Source organism: Artemia sp. Qi Xiang Cuo, chromosome 18 (assembly GCF_049724085.1).
Source record: "Artemia sp. Qi Xiang Cuo chromosome 18, ASM4972408v1, whole genome shotgun sequence".
NCBI classification, from domain to species: Eukaryota; Metazoa; Arthropoda; class Branchiopoda; order Anostraca; family Artemiidae; genus Artemia; species Artemia sp. Qi Xiang Cuo.
The window spans coordinates 23,315,010-23,333,205 of NC_142811.1; the positions used below are offsets into that span (position 1 = coordinate 23,315,010).

The 18,196-nt window shown below is 33.8% G+C and overlaps 1 protein-coding gene across 3 annotated transcripts in view; it reads right to left on the reverse strand.

Moving 5' to 3' along the window:
• Positions 1–1,786: 1,786 nt before the first annotated feature.
• LOC148941338 (uncharacterized) overlaps positions 1,787–18,196 on the reverse strand; it is a 65,297-nt gene continuing 48,887 nt past the window's right edge. For all 3 annotated transcript variants that reach the window (XM_089104496.1, XM_089104495.1, XM_089104494.1), the window contains exons 4-6: positions 15,979–16,342; positions 11,425–11,614; positions 1,787–8,754 (exon numbers count right to left, since the gene is read on the reverse strand). In XM_089104496.1, coding sequence (XP_088960622.1) covers positions 8,373–8,754; positions 11,425–11,614; positions 15,979–16,342 — 936 coding nt within the window. In that variant the 3' untranslated portion in view covers positions 1,787–8,372. The remainder of the gene's footprint in view (positions 8,755–11,424; positions 11,615–15,978; positions 16,343–18,196) is intronic.

Here is an 18,196-nt window from a genome sequence, read left to right on the forward strand (position 1 = left end):
GTGTCGTGATGTCACAGGGCACTTTTAAACTCCTATGTTAATCTGCTATGGGCCCCGTTAAAGTGCCTACGGGGATACTACTCACAACTGCCATTTTGTTCTAGCACAGTCATACTCTGTCTTTCTCATAATGTCAATAAAAAAAAAACTCCTGAAATTCCATTGATTTTCCAGTTCATTAACTCATTTTTAGCAAAATAAAATATTACACTTTTCTTCTTTTCGTTCTTAAATACACTCGTGACGCGAAAGTCGGCTGCCTATTGGCTTTGAACAGCCCAGGCATAATTTTTAGCACAGTAAACAGGACTCGCTTCTATTAATTTTTATACACTGAGATAAGCCTGTGCAAATTTTACCACAGATTTTCGTGTACAGGGTGCATAATTTTATGAATTATGCGCCTTATTCACTAGCGTTAACGGTCCCTTGGACATGCGAATTACCATACTTGCAAATGCACCCAACTCCCCTCCATTATGGTATCAGATATAGGCCTAGACTATATACAAAACTCTGCTGATTTTGCTGGTTTCTATTATCTTTTATGCTCATATATCATCAACAGTTTGTTTTTAATTCCAAATAAAGCCTATCTTGAAAACAAAACCAGCTAAATGAGCTTAGATTTGTCTGTAGCCTATATAATATCACAAGGGGACTAGGATGCATCTGCAAGGGCGGTGATTAAAATATTTGGAATCTGCACTAGAAGGCCCGAAAGGGATATGATTATCTTTTAGCTGGCGAAGTAAATGGAAACACTGAAATCCTCCTCCCCCATTGTTTTCGGAAATGCTGGTCCCAAAATCTATAGTTTTGCATAAAAGTTATTCACAAAAGCTTTTTTTTTTTAAATATTATGCCCCTTCACCGAAGGTTCACTGAAGTTTGATTGACATTGAGCCATATTTTTTGCAGACCTGGTAGGCGTAAAATCTATAGTTGTGAATAAAGGTTATCCACAAAAGCTTTTTTTTATTTTTTTGTACATAAATGTTATGAACAAGATTTTTTTTAAATATTTTTTTTTAAATATTATGCCCCTTCATAAAGGTTCTACACGCTACAGTCAAAACGACATTGAGCCATATTATATGCAGACCTCTTAGGCATAAAAGCTATAGTTGTGCACAAAAGTTATATACAAAAGCTTCATTTTAAATTTGAAATATTATATCCCTTCACAAAAAGCTCTACAAGAATAACATTGAGCCATATTTTATGCCGAAATGTTAGTCGCAAAATCTATAGCTATGCATAAAAGTTATGCACAAAAGCTATTTTTTTTCTTTTTTTAAATATTATGCCCCATTCACAGAAGGTTCTATAGGCTACAATTCTATTGACATTGAGCCATACTCTGTTGAGACCTGTTAGGTGTAAAAGCTACAGTTGTACATAAAAGTTATGCAAAAAGGCTTCATTTTATAATTCATTTGTAACTTAATTTTTGAATTTTTGCTGAAATACAATTAGTCGAAAATGGTCTGACTAGGCTGACGTCACAATGACACTCGCTGATACAATGACACATCGCTGATACAATGACGCTTCACTGACACGCTTGGTACCTGATATCTTGACACAGGGATAGAATATCCCTATCCGCCATGCTTCCACCTGTCTTCCTCGCAGAATTCATTTTCTTGTTTTCATTATTCAAAATTTATGCCCCTTTACAAAAGGCTCTACAGGCTACAGTGGAAATGACAGTAGGCCACATTTTCTGCGGACCTGTTATGTACAAAATCTATAGTAGAAATATTTAAACAAACATGAAACCAACGTTAAAATACAACTATATTTAACATTTCACCAATATAACAAGTGTTCGACATAAATTTAAATCACGTAAAAAAGAAGAAAACCAAAAATTGAGCAGAGCAGTAAAATCACACAATAAGATTGTCATAAATAAAAAGTTCAAATACTGTATTGTCGCTAAAAAATAGAAGACAAAATAAAACGTTTAATCCTATTCACAGTTTTCATCCTTGGCCTAAGCTGCGAAATTTTTTCGTATAGGAAGAAACAATGTTTAAAGTTTATGGAATGATCAGATTACGTAGTGCAACTAGTTTCGAAGAAAGATAAACCCTAAATATATCAGTCCCCCAGTTAAAACATATTTAATTTTAAGCAAACAGCGCAATATTAGTGATCACTTAATATATAACGACGTCTATCTTATAATAAACACAATTTGAACTAGACTTGTGGTAAAATATCGGCTATAACGCTAAAAGTATAACTGACCTATAATATGTTTGACTTGCTAAGCTTTGTCTGCAACAATTATACAGGCTCATAAAAAAAATGATATTTTACCAATAATTTTAAATATGCAATTTTATGACTGAAACTTGCCATATAGAATTCCATAATTGTAAGTTTAGATGCACTGGAAAAAATAGTCTCCGAGCCTACGAGCAAAATCGGATTCGTGGCCTGGAAAAATATTACTGCATCCCTTTTTTCAAGTAGAAAAGCTGACGGTTTTTACATCCTGTTTTCACATCAATGCGAACGATTCTCCTTTGGCAATGAATTATATTGTCCAATTGCCTAAAGACCAGCCCAAATACCGGTTTAATATTAAACAAACTGAAAAACCCACAATTAAACTTCAAACACTACGTTGCAGGTCCGTGTTAACAAGTGTGCTTGGATTTCATTGGTATTATTACGTATTTTCGTAATAACTATAAACTTTGTTTTAATACAAATAATTTTGATATACGCTATGTTCAAACATTGATTACATGCCAAATACTGATTCATTTGAAACAACGCATGACGTGATTAGTTCTTTTGTTTGAAATTTTAAGCCAATAGACAGGGTTTTCATATCACCAGATTTTTACAAGTAATATTTATTTCTCTGTGGCTGAAAATAAATTTTTTTGCAAGGGTGCCATTTGCATTTCAAATATCCAATTATTATATTGCGAATACAACAGGGTTTTACAGGTCGAGATTGTCTTATCCGCATGCCTAAGGATACGTTCCTGAAGATAATTATAATTAACACTAATTAAATATTTGTCATTATTTCCATTCTAATAACCGACTAAAATCTATTTTGTCAATTCTTATATTATAATCACAGAAAGAGGTAAAGTGCCACTATTGCTTATTATGAGCATATTATGGGTTGAATTTAAGGTTTCAGCCGTTTTAGGATGAAGGTAATAACGAATAATTAATTACCATTAATGATAATTGGCTTCTGTAACGCAACCGAAACATCATAAAACGTCAAATCTACTTTTTCTGTGCGTCATAACTACTACCTGTACGTCATATCTTACTTATCATAAGTGGTCTATCAGAAGATAGGTCTACGCAAATTATAACAAGGGAGATTTGAAAGTGATAATCTAGGACATAAATAACTGTAAAATTAGTAAATTTCTTTTTAAACCTTGAACAGAGCACCATAACTTCAAAGGAAAGGTAGACGCCAAGAAATATATACTTCAATTAAATAAAAGAAAAGAACCTGTCTGGCAGGTATGACGTCGTTGATAAGTCCCTGATTAATTGATCACGTTTGCGAATCAATTTTGTACATTTTTTTAATGCACATTTCCTACATTCTACATGCCCGTCATATTCGTAAGGCACTAAATATATTTTTAATCTATATACTGCATCACTGGATATTTTTTTTAAGTTTATTGTTTTGAAGTTCATGGAAAATGGAATGTATCGCTTACTGATTTTTAGACAGATTTTATCAGTATTTCCCATAATAAGCAGCAGGTTTCCGAATATAGTTTTCTCGGTAAAATTTAAAAAAGGAAATTTGACGACAGGTCAGAAAAAATGACTCTTATGCAGGGTTGTATCCAGGGTTTTTGTTCGGAGGTGGGGGGGGGGGTTATTTTTTCAGGGGGAGACTACAAAAAAAACTTTAAAAACACATCAAAATGTTTTTAATGTGCATTGTTGTTACGTTTTTACGAGTTGGACAAACAGTTCGTGGGGGGGGGGGGGGGGGGGGGTCAAACATCCTTTAATAGGATATATCCAATTAAACTGAACACCAAAACAGGATCGTTTTGCAAGGAGTGCATTATCTTAAATAGTTAAAATGGAAGCACTAAGCCTTTAATGTTAGATCATAAATTAATGCACATAAAATATGCCAATATGCAACGGATGGACTTTTCTTATATAGCTAAACATCAGTTAACAGTTTTCAAGAGAGTTACGGCGTAATTAATCCTTTACAACTAACCATTATTAAGCTGCGATTTCTCAAGGAAAAATATGGGCTGCAAAATCTGGAGGTTCCTTAACACATTAAAAAAGTTGCAAATTATATTCTAAATATGTTTTATCCCCCTAACTACCTGTTATTGCTTCATTTCTACCTAAATTGAGTTTTAACTGAGGGTCTATTGCATATAAGCAAGAGCCGGATTCAAGCCACTGTCTGTTATCGTAACAAAATCTGCTGCTTAACAGTCTTTCTAACAATAGCGTTTCTGCGAGCAAATTAGAGATTGTTAAATATCACTTTTAGCGAATTTTGATAACAAATTGGGTCAACGCTGGAGAATTTAAAGCACAATATTTAAAAACTGACCAAAGTAGTTTCTATGCTTAAAACATTGGTAAAATTCTTTACTGAAAATATTTCTTACAAATAGAAAATTCTTTGTTGATTTCCTAAAAATATTTTCAGAGGTAGACTAGCCTAGCGGCCTACGCTGAATTTATTTCCAAGCTTGTATTTTTAAATTCACCCAGCCCCCCACCAAATAATACATTTTTCCAAAGTTTTTAGCAAACACTTTGATTTCTAGAGCTGACAGAAAAAGCTGACAAAGCTGACAAATCGACGGCAAAACAAGGCCGTTGAAAAGCGTCAAACGGATAGCCTGCCTTAAAAACACTCAGACGGTTATCAAAAAACAAGAAAAATCATAGAAGGTAAGGTAACCTGAGATACATCTGCTAAAAAAAAAACAAAAAAAAAAACTGAAAATGAAAAATAGGAGATTCACTGAATAACATATTGTAGCTACAAAATAGAACCAAAAATTTCTGTTCTGATTTTCCGTAGCTTTTGACAGTCAAAGTGACCAATCACCAGTCCGAGAGACTCAAATCTTTGTTTCCGTGATTCTCCAAGACACTAGAATCCTCCAAGACACCAAAATCGAACCTCAAGCTTAAAGCAAGAACATACACTTCCATGTGATTTCCAACTTTTCTCACTAAGAACGCTGGGACTCGACCTCGTCTTTTCTTTACACTAAAGAATTTCAGCGACTTATGTTAACCTAGTAATTGAAATTAGTAACACCAATCATCAATCCCTTTGGTATCAGAAAAGGTAAAATAAGGTCTAATAAATCCTGGCAAGTTTGGCCGTATCATCTAGTAAATCTATGCAATGAGTTTTTTTTTAAACATTCCCATTTTTTTACATTAGCTCTAAAGCTATAATTTCATCTTTTCTGGTGCCATACGTATTTTTGGTGATCGATAAAGTGCCAAAACCCATTTGTGTCAGAAAATCAAGTCCCATAATTCCTACGCAACTAGTTTCCTTTTTCTTTCTAACTGTATGGTCCATCTACACAAATTTAGTACAACTATGGATTTACCGTACACTTCTTCAAGACAAAAAGCACTGGAACACCATGGAAAATCCCCTTATACAAAAATAATACTGTAAAATGAGCAAAAAAGTTCACGGTTTTACCTAGATATAGCTACAACTATCAATTAATAACAAAAACACTTTAATGTTTATTAGCATTCAACCTTAAGTAGTTCACGGATTGGACGGATTACATCTAGTCACAGTTAGTTCAGTAAAGGCACTACGAAAGAGCACATTCTTATTTTTAAAGCAAAAAATTTTTACTTTCACAAACTTCTATCGATAATTGAAGGCGTCAGTACTGAACTGAACTAAGCCCGAAAATTGGTTGAGGAGGGTCGAGCTCTCAAAGATAAATAAGTATAGTTGACTACGGGGCCAAATCCACGATTATTTTCGGTGGGGAGGGTGGGTTACAATTAACTTTAAAAAAACGCATCAAAAATTTGTTTATGTGCGATTTCAAAAAGTTTTTACGATTCGGACAGAAATTTCAGGGGGGGGGGGACAAACACCCTCCCTCAGGATACGATCTTTGTTGAGTAGTTCAAAAGCTAAACCACATAAATCAATTATTTTTTTTTCAGCGTCAAAGCACTTAACTGACTAATTCTTTGTCTTTAAAGTGAAGCGATATTTCCTAAAATATAAAGATTAATACCGAAAAATGGCATTTAATAAACATAGATATATTAAAGGGCAAAATAAGCAAAGATTAATAGAACTCATTTTCATCCTTTCAGACACCTAATAATTTCAGCAATCAATAATTTTAGTTTAACAGTATCGATTGCTGAAAATTTCTGGTGTCAGAAATGATGAGTTCGAGTTCCAAAACCCGATAACGAGGAAAATCAGGTTCTGGCCCTCTGATTATTTAATATCTGTATGATTGCCAACTAAATCATCTTTTAATGGTAAATTTGACCAAGTTGTTACTATAGTGGACTAAGCCCGTTTAGTACACTCACAGGACTTACAGAAACACCAAACAGTTTTAGAAAGTTATTCCACTAGATTATCAAAGGTTTCGTTTTACTTTAACCATTGTTTGTTAAATAGGCTTCATAAATTTGGCTTCTAGGCTTCTCAGTTAAAGCTCTTATTACTCATATCATTTATAGGCACTTTCACAGAACTCTGGCCTAATATAAAACTCTTCATTAGTGTTTATATAAACATTTCCATGCTCAAGATTTTTGTAGTAAGAAAAAAGACTTGATAGACTTAAATGCTGAGCCCTCTAGTAGTCAGTTTTTTAAGAAGAAGAAAAAGAAAACAACACATCATTAAATTCAAACAAATATTAGACAATTTTCAAATATTGCCCAAACTTATGAAGAACTCAGACAACCTGAAAAACACTTTAACGGTCTATAAAAACTAAAATAGCTCCTTGGCAAGTAAACCATTTCTGTTTTTGTTTTCTATTATTTTTTTTTATTTATTAGAAAACAAGTCTACTTTGTCTTCCAATTCCTCTTATTTCCAATTAAAAAAGAAGTCTACTTTCTCTTCCAATTTCTCTTATTTCCAATTAAAAAAGAAGTCCACTTTCTCTTCCAATTTCTCTTTTTTCAAATTAAAAAAGAAGTCTACTTTATCTTCCAATTTCTCCTTCTCTTACATTCATGTAAGCCCTTCTTTTATGTTTATCACTATATTGGATTTAAGATTCCATTCACGTTTTGAATATCCATAGTAATGTGAATACTAGACACTTTTATTCATATCCCCCTCCACTATCCCCAGCAGGAAAGCCCCGCTTGCACGACCTCAGGGTGGATCCGTCAAAGGTTTTCCTAGACTAAATCGCACTTCCAAACAACGCTACACGGTTACCCGGAAGAGTGCCACCCATCGAGAACATTATAGCCCAGTAAACTAATCAGCTTTTATTGTTTTTGACTGGTCTCACGCGGCTTGGTGGTGCATGACTTGGCTCTGTGGCCTATTTGTTTTGCATTATATTATTATTATTATGACTTGTTAGTTGTAGTTTTTATAAACTGAGAGACGATTTTACCTGTGTGTCGTTATAAACAACGCCATTACCTGGTAAATCACCAATTATCGAACACGGGATCATGAAAGAACAAAATAAAAAGAGTTACCGATTATTGCATCTAATAATAACAAAGAAAATTTTGCGCAATAAGAAAAATGACAAACAGTCTGGTTTTTCTTTAAAAATCTTCTGCAGCTGATTTACTTAAAATTGGCAGTGAATCTAGATTTTAAAAAAGTTTGAAATAGAATTATCAAATCGCCCTAAATAATCGTCATTGTCTCGCTAAAACAAGAGAAGAAAAAACAAGCAGAGTAACTTTAAGAAGTTGCAATAAATATGTCCAGTATTAAGGTGGTATCTAGAAGACAATTATCATAAATTTCACTTTATTATTTTTATTTCTTTTTAAAATATACGACAACGACACATTTTGATCTGTTCTTTATTTTAAGCACTTCAATTTTGAACGTAAATATGACTGAATTTTTGTTTATCCACCATTTTAGGAAGAAGGAAAATAAAAAAAAATCAATACTCATTAATGATAATTGACTTCTAGAACGTTTCACTAGTTTTGAAAAGTATTTCGTTTCATTTTTCAAAGAATCTTCTATGTCATTCCCATTCAAGCCATGGCTTGCCATTTCAGATAGCCCTGAACATTACTATCTCTGATTGTCTCCGGTTACAAAACGAAAATATTTGCAGACCTAAAACAGACGCTTCACAAGAGAACAATCATAGCTTAATTTCAAACTCTTCACACATGCTACTTTCAAGAGTACTAATACCTGTTACATTCGATTTCATCTCAACACTTTCACCGTCTTTGTCTTCGGAGTATCCACTTTCATCACTAACACTATCAGTCTCATCCCGAATTCGAAACCCGTATTTCGGTGTTCTCTCAGGGCTGGCAGATACTGAACCAGTCATGGAATAGTTGTCAACGTCACTCATCGCCTGTCTTCTGGGAAATTCAGGCTCTTCTGCTATTCTATAAAAGCTTTTCGTTCGGCGCCATTTAACAGGACTGTTAAGTCCACTTGATCCGTATGCACTGTCGTTGAAATTCTTCAACGAGAAGCGATCAGCAGCCGACAGTGACATAGACCGGTTTCTTGAAAATATAACAATAATATAAAAATATAGAACACAAATAAACTTTCAAATGGGGATAAATCCATTTATTTAGACAGTGAAAAAACAGGTACAAAAGTCCAGATATTTCGGTCACATATACAGCGACCGTCTTCAGTAGAAATACTAAAATAATAAAATTGAAACTAGCATATTTATATACAACAAAATAAATAACTTTTCGGGTTATTTTAGTATTTCTACTGAAGACGGTCGTTGTATATGTGATCGAAATATCTGGACTTTTGTACCTGTTTTTTCACTGTCTAAATAAATGGATTTATCCCAATTTGAAAGTTCATTTGTTCGTCTTAGAACGGCAGTGTGGTCTAAGAAAACAACACCTAATTTAAAGGTGTTATGTTGAAAATATAGAACACAAAACTTATTTTTATTTCTTTTAGTAAGAAAGTTTCATGACTTACAATGAAAGGATGAATGAAAAAAAATGATTATTTTTGTATCGCTTACAGCAGTTTTAACTTTTCGTTGTCAAGCCCAGCAATTTGTTGCCCAGTCTGCTAAGGACCAACGTGAGATTATCTTCTCATATTTTTTGCTTCAATGGCTATATACTTAAACGAAATTATTTTATAACTCTAAGTCTAAGTCTTATAACTATGAGACTTGGAGCTAGTTATTGACTTGCATCAACTTGCAAAAACTACGTGGATAGGAGCTAGCCAACACGTAAGTTAGCTAAATGAGAAAGTATCATTCAGTCAGATACTAGGATGCTTAAATACAGATCGCTGTATTTCAGATCGCAGATCGCTGCAATTAATAAAATGAAAACTCACATTTGTAGGCAAAAAATTCCTGTATATGAATTACTGTCGTTTTCCTAGCTAAAATTTAGTATGGCTCAACCTTGCTGATTCAATTAGGTCTTCATTAACTCCTTGAGAAAAGAAGGAAGAAGAAACGTTAAACAATCCATAATATTATGAAATTATAATGGTTGCAGTAGGCTGTAGCCTAGTAACGGACGAGCTCTACCCCATAGTAGCCGAAAATCTAAGCGCGTTTCTAAAAAAAAACTTTTAAGTGAGAAAGAATCACAATTTGACGTTGACTCCAGAATGGATACAGTTATTTTGATTAATCTTAGTGGAAAAGTTTATTACGAAAACAAATTTACGAGAATTTTAAAACCTTCTAGAAAATGATGTCAGATTGAAATAAAATTGTACCCCCACCCGAGGCAAATTTGTAAAATTTGTAAAATTTGCAAAATTTGTAAAGTTTACAAAAAATTTCTAAAATTTTACAAATTTTATTTGTAAAATATAAATAAAATTCTAGAATCCCACTCTCCCCCTCCCGAGAAATCACCATAGCTATCCCCAGTATTGAGCAGAAGGGAAAATCACTTTTCGCAAGAGAAGCAATGGTATGTCTCTTCTTCTGTTGTTTTTTTTTTTTTTTCGCTGCTATTGGAGCTCTGGAGCATGATAGAGACATGTTTGAGGACTCATTTGAAAGCTAATTTCTTATAGCGACGTACAATTTGTGAGTAATAAAATATAATATTAAAATAAACTGCATTTTTGAAAAATATTAAATAAAAGTTCAAGACATCTTGCCACTTCATTGCATCAAAAATAATATCAGTTATAAACTGGACCAATGAAACTTTTTTTCCCCTGGCATACACTTAGCTTTTCAAATGAAATCTCAATATTTCCTAACTGCGTGTAGCCCATGATTTTGAGTTTTACATTGCGTAGGCAAGTACAATAATACAAGTTACACAAGTGATAACCATGGTTTTTTTTTTTTTTTTTATAAAAATTTGTAGCTTAGCAACAAATTTTGGAGTAAATTTAATTCAGATTGGTATATTGCGAAAAAAAAAATCGTAAATTCAGTACCGTTGCCATAAATTTTTGCTTGACTAAGGATTGGATGCAAATTATCCTATTAAAAACTTTACTTATTTGTTTTCTCAGAAGGGGAAAACCCATGAAATTAAGATAGACAATATTACTGGTCAATTTCATTAGATAACAAAACACTTGAACATATTTAAATTAAATGGATAGACACTTTTGGCTTCTCCTTTTTTACGGTTATTTGACATTTTGTAAAGAGAATCGAGAGCAGACATTGCACAACTTCGTGGTGAACTATATCCCTTACCCCGAGTTAGAATGAAAAAAAAGATACGGAAGAGGGATTATAATGCCATCTTTATCGTTGACTAGAGTTACCAGCTCCAAAAGTAAAAAATATATATATATATATATATATAAACAGTTAAATGTTTGTTGGAAGATCAATTTAAATTAATTCTCTTAAAAATCTTTTGAGTTTTATTTCTCATTTCCGGAATAAAAGGAAAAAAACAAATAGGCGTTTTACAAAATTATTTCTCTTCTCCGGCATGCTGTCCTCTCCATTTTGAGGTCAATTTGTTTGTTTTTTTTGCACATTTATTTTATCAGTTATACCCAAAGAGCAGTTACTATCAAACAAAACGTTTCATATAAAATCACGTTCCTTATTAATTGAAGTCAGTAAAACAATACTCTGTTAAATCTTTTTCTTACTTCTTTAAAAACTTTTTCCTTCATTTTCCTTCAACTTTTTCATAATTCTTAGTCCTGGTTAAACAGGCTATTGTAGATATAAAAAGAAATGGACATACCTTTTCGTAATTGGTTTTATTTCCCGTGTATACGCAATGGTGCTACTAAGATTTAGGCTTTCCAGCATTATATCAAGAAGACTTGTCGCATGATCACCCAATTTCTCCTGCGAAGAATAGGGAGAAAGATTCTCGCCAGCTAAACTTAATTTGTCTGATTCTACCGTTGAAACAGCATCAGATATATCCCCTAAAATCAAATAATTCAGAATGTGAACATATCTCTAACCATGCGTATGCACCTCAGAATTGGGGAAACCCCCTTTGGTTGAATCTGAGAAATCCTGCTCAAAAGAATTTGGGTCTTATAATTTTTTAATACATTATAATAATTTAAAATAACAACTTCAAAATAATTTTATAATAATGACTAATTGTATTAATTATAAATAACAATTGATAACTAATAATAATATGACATCTTATTAATAATTATAAAATAATATTATAGTAACTTTAAAATTATTTTAGAGTATCAAGTTCTTCATGTTTGTGAATTTTTTCGGCCCTCCTATAGGTTAGAACTTGTCTATTGTGAGTCAAGAAGTCGTTAGTACGCGATGTTAGTTTTGCAGAAAAACTGATCAATGGGTTTTGGGTTTTCAGATAGTGACACAATTATCTTTAAAAGGGATCTTTTTGTTTCGTTAGTTTGTTTAATATCCTTCTAAGATACAACGAAACAAATTTTGATAAGAAAAGCTTCAATTTCCGAACCTTTCTAAGAACGAGAAACAAATATTTTGGAATATTTCAAAATACCAGCATGTTATACTTAGAATAAATTAAATACAGAGTTTATAAAAAAAACAACAAGATGAAACACTTGATTATTCTTCAGCTTTTTTTTTTGTTCGGAACATATTAACCAATTAAACATTTATAATATCATTGAATAAGAGGGAAAAATTAAGAAAGAAAAAAGAAAGAAAGAGAAAAATTCGTGCATTTACCCAGCTCCAGGTCGCAACAACCCTTCCTACCAACAATTCATTCCATTTACCAGAACACCGCAAACAATTGCTTCCATCTGACAACAAAAACAAGCTATTTTTTCATTTTGCGTGGAAAACTTGAGAGCAAATTAATTTCAATTTAACTACACTTCACTAATCATACAACCGGAGAAATTTTTCGTTTAAGATCTCTACAGAAATCACACACATGCGTTGACTTTTTTTAAAGATTCAGGAAATTATTCCGAACATTTGGCCCAATATAACATATTGAAAATAAAAATCTAGTATCACCAACTTGAGGTGCCACTAGCAACTGAGGCAACTTGAGAACCAAACAGTCCAGGGGAACGAAGATTCTACCTATCGACCAAGCAAGATGGATTCACACTGGTAGACTATAAATTTCAGCTTGACAAAAGCATCTTATAATACCTGTATTATCACAGCTGACCTGTGTACACCAATCGCTAAGATTTCGCTAACGCTTATAAGTGCCATGTTTTGCTTAGTCATTTTATACTGTTTTGGTGTTCTATTTATATTTACGTTAGACTTATATTTATATTTACGTTATTTTCGTTATATTTACGTTATATTTACGTGTTTACGTTAAACACCCTTAGTAGTGATTGTTAAATCTAAACTATTTAAATTTTTCTCAGTTTCCTTTTACTAGGTATGAATCTGCTTCAAAACTGGCTTACTGAAAACTTCACTTCAACTTTCTGAAAACACAACAAGACCCGCTGAATTCTGCTCAAACTACCGGAAATATTTCAAAACAAATCCAAGAATTTCAAGTTACTTTTTATTCTTTTTATACTTTTTATTTATGCTTTTATTCCATTTTATTTATATTTGTTTTATTTATTTATTTTTTATTTTATTTATACTTTTATTTTTTATTTATACTTTTTATTACTTTTTATAAGTGGTGCTCTATCATTTTAATATGTTAAATGGAAACTTGTGCAGCGAGACTAAGAATTCTAAATTTCATGCATTTAGCTAGTGCCTCCCATTGTGGCAATCGCGACAAATTCGTTTCATTCATTCACCAAAACATACAGTGAGTGTTTTGCTTTCAGAGATTTATCCATTTTTGGAAGATTTCTAGACATTGGGCGGGCTTCTACCCTCAAAAAGGGATATGAGATTGACTTGGGATGACTGATGAATCAAGAGATTTTTCCTACTTGTAATTGTAGGGATTTGTGATTTTCGAGACTCGAAGTAAAGATTTCATATTCAATCTTGTGCACATCAGCAGTTTAACAGACAGCTCTGAAGATTTCACCTTGAATTTTCAAAGTAGTTGGCAGGGGCGTCCCGAGTGGGGGGGGGGGGGAGGTCCTCAACTTTTTTGGTATTCGGTAAAATTATCGGCGAAGGCGAAAATTTCGGTATAAATTTGGAAAAATCGGCCGAAATTTAGCAAAATTCTTGATTTCTGCAGAATATTCGGCATAAATCAGGTAGCGATTCGGTAAAATTTACGAATATCGCGCCCCCCCAATAAAATTAGCCCCAGGAAGCCCCTGGTAGTTGGTATCACAATTTGCTAGGAAATAGGGCCATAGAGCCCAACAGCCTTAGCTCAAGAAATGTACAATGCCTGAATGAGACAAATCGAAGGCTGATACAGACTTGTGACACCAAGCTGTGACCAAACTCTCAGAAAAAAAGGAGAGCAATGAAACACGTCAGCTGAAAAATTCTGAGGATAAATTAAACCAGAAGAATAGAGCTGGAAATTGTTTTGGCTGGTCCAGTGGATCTAATACCTTCGTTCAACAATATTATGTTTGAGATACTGTTCAGGGGGTTGAGAAACATTAAGACCGAACATCACTACTTGCCTGAGAAGCCACGAGCTACTGACAAGTAGGGGTTTAACTAAGCAATGAAGAAAGTCGGTGCCCGAGCTATATCCATAAAATCTGAATTCTCAATTGCAGAAAATTCCAAAGCTGGTAAAGGTACATGCTACCTCATACAAAGCAGTTTTACTGATGTTCCAACACTAGTGTTTTCAAGATTTATGGAGGCTTGTTTATACATAAAAATCAATTGAAAGTTTCTGTCTTTAGCCGAGCTCTAAAACACAGCTGCCATTTTTTTTACCCAGAAACATCATGTAGGAGAAGAATGTACGTAAATAGCATTTAAAACACATAGCTAAGGACCTTAGAGTACCATAGATACAAAAAAAATATCACATTAAGCGATCTCTATACGTCTCTTCTGTCCTATTGTACCGAGATGCAGGCACTTTGAAAGACAAAGCTCTAACTATAGCAAGTCAAAGTAGTCAAGTGCATGTATATTCAGCCCAGGAAAAACCCAATTTATCACAAGTTTTTCACCATGATTTTACTGACATTTGAAGTCCAGTTAATAAAAGGTCTTTTGCTTTAACAGAGGAAGAGTGCACTTATGTCTACATGAAAGACCGTGAAAACAATAATAACCCAACAATCAGATGTGAGTGAAAATTCTTTGGGTCATACGTAAACCAGCGCGAGAGGCCTATGAAACCAATCTAAAGCACTATGGACCTAAAAATACACAAATACATAGACATCGTTGAGACTATAGCACGGGTATAACAAAACCCCGCCATCTAGGTAAACCTGTTTTTGGCATAACTTGAAGCTTTTTATTTTAGTTCAATTATAACTTTCTTTTCCTTTAATAGTACTTAAGATATATGGGGGCATGTCTAATTTGTTCGATGCAAAATTATGGACTTATATCCATGTTTAGCATGGAAGCGTAATAGACCATGATATTTCCTTAGAAAATATTCAAATATTTTGACTCTTAGAAGCGCCAATTCGGCCGAGGATTACACACTATTTTCAGTTTTTGAAAATCCTAACTTTTATCAAATGTTCCTTTATTCAATTCATATTTAAAGAGCGGTGTTCAAGTAATACAACCCTTTGTGCTTAAGTGACGGGTGTAAAAAAAAAGTTTTACGAGGAGGAGGGGTAAGCCCTCCGCCTTAATGCACATGTCTAAAATAAGTGCAATATGCCCAAAATTTAAAGGAAGGGGTATTAAGACAGTTATTCCAGGTAAGATCTTACTAATATAAGAATACTAATAATTGAAATACTGGATTTTAGACTAAAATATGTGAAATCAGATTTTATGTGACATTGAGTTTGAAAAAAAAATAATAAAATGATGGAAGTCGTTGTACAGAACACGGGTGAGGAAAAAAACTTTGAACTTGAAGGACACATGGATGTCAAACTTAAAGGCAATGATCTCGGAGCTTAAAACGGTAGGTAGCGACAAGTAGACTACCTTCTAAGAATAGGCATGGCGGGGCAGTAACAGAAAAAGAAAAATAAAGAAATGGGTGAACATAGCATTTTATAGTTATTACAGATGTAAATATGGTACGGTGAAAATTCAGCCTTCGAAAATCAATTTGTCCATATCTGCTTTTTCTTATTCGGGCGCTTTGGTCTCAAAGCATTTGACTGACCCTTGAACTTATATAGCCAAAGAATTGCAGCAACTCCTAAAAACTTTTGCAAAAAAAAGGATAAACCACAATCTTATATATACTTTTGAAACTCACCTGAGGGAGACAAGGTGACTAGATTCTCTCCAATTTCAACAATTGATTCTGTGTCAATTGCATCTGCCGCTTCCGGTAATCGAGGCGGATGTACCCAGTCAAAACTCCTAGGTTGCTCTTCAACCTCCAGAGCCTCTGATTGCACTTCACCGTCTTCTGCAATAGATGCCAATTTCGGTGCGGCCTTTGATTTTTCTAAAGGTGGTTTGTAACTGAACAATTCTAAACGGGACAAAGACGGATCTTGAGTCGCTCCATCAACTGGCTGACCCAAACGAATTTGCTGATTACGAAGTTTTTGAGCGCAAAAGGCAGAAAACGCTATTTCTAACCGAATATGTAACTGCTCAGCTAAGTACTTGGCCTAGAAAAAATAAGTAAATAATCAGTTCCTTTACATATCCCTATCATATAACATGTTTTTGTTTAATTTGAGAAAATTGAAAGGTGACGTTCAAATAAAGATAAACCGTGAATTATAAAGCAAGCTTAAACAATATTTAAGAGAGTAATTACCTAAAGATTTTTATTTTGCAATGTATTATAATTTTATCTCTGAGTGACTTTTTAGTCTTCAATGGCCAAAAGTTAACAGGCGACTAAACATCCCTCGTGCAACGCACTAGGTAAAGTATTGTCAAACAAACTTACAAGCATATTTATCATGCATCCTATCATGTCCGTTCTATCTATAAAAAAAAAAAAAAAAAAAAAAAAAAAAAAAAAAAAAAAAATTGGATGTTAGATTTTCTTCCATTTTAAACTCCTTGCGTCCTGTAGTGCAATATGGTTACTTGAAATTGTTTGAGCCAAGAGTCGACTTATTCTCATCCCATTTTGTTTTACGAAGAAATGCTCAAGTTTCTAGTGCTAATTTCGGCCAATCTGATTTTTCACAGAATTTTCTGATTGTCTGAATTCTATGAAAAATTCGGATTGTGGGCATAGTAGTGTGTGCATTACTGTGCTTTGAGAAAAACACAAGTGTCAATAAACCCGTTTCCGGGAGCAAAGCCAACTAACATATCTAAGAAGGATTTATTCCATTTGTAATTCTCAAACTTTCCTAGTTAAGGAGTAGCTAAAAGCACATCTCAAAAATTTTAGCTTATTTGAACACCATTTGTGAAACATCTTCATAGTGTAGTTTATTCAAGACAGTCGCTCTGCTAACTTAATGATTTGCCACGGTTGACTTGAAATCATTGATCGGTCTTGTAATCAAGACCGATCTGGGTTTTTTTTTTTTTATACTTGCTATAAATGTCAGGCAGTCAATTTCTGAATACAAAATCCATGATTTAGAATCCATCCACAGTTACCTTCAAATGATACTGATAGTATTGTTAAGTCTGTAAGTTATAGTCCTATTGTTATGTTGTAGCTGATATTGTTTCATTCAGAGCGACTAGTTTTCACTTTTTTAAATTAGTTTTGATTTTCGACTTCATATTGGTTTCTTCAACCACATTGGTATACTTCTGTCGTTTACTACATAGGGGTAATTATGACCTGCAAAAAGTACAATAAGGCGGTTCGAGCAACCGAGGCCTATCACAGATCGACCAAGCGATGAAGATCTTGTATATAATAGTTCTCATCCCTTCAAAGACCCCCTAAATAAATTTACAAGACCAGAACAAGCAGGTTTCAGGCCTGGTAGAGGTTACCAAAATATATTATGCACATAATTCACAAAAAGTGTTCAATTTTCATCGAAGCTGGTAGATTCCGTGTTCCTCATACTATGTGCGCTTGGCCACGACAAGTACTACTTTGATAACTTAGATAACAGTGTGGGATGTCACCTGTCAGTCATCGAAGCCTCTATCGACTTCGTAGCTGCGTTCAATTTTCTTTTTTAGAGCGAGCTTTGGAAGGTCTTCGTGGAGGACGGTGTCCCAACAGGGCTATTGAAAAACTCAGAGAAGATTCTGACGGCGAGACAGCGGGGTGCAACGCTGGGTAAGGAGTCAAACAAGGGCACCCCTTTCCCTACTTCTGTTCATATACATCATTGCTTGGATAATGACGAATTGGATTTTTAGTTATGAAAGGTTTGTAGTTGAAAAGAAAGTCGATAATCCAATAGCCCTTACAAAGCTTGACTTCGCAAACGATCGAAGAGAGCTTCATCGCTCCAATGGCACATCGTTTTGGGCGTTGAAAACAAATGCCCCAACCGAATCCGTTGATTTTTGAATTATCAACTTGATAG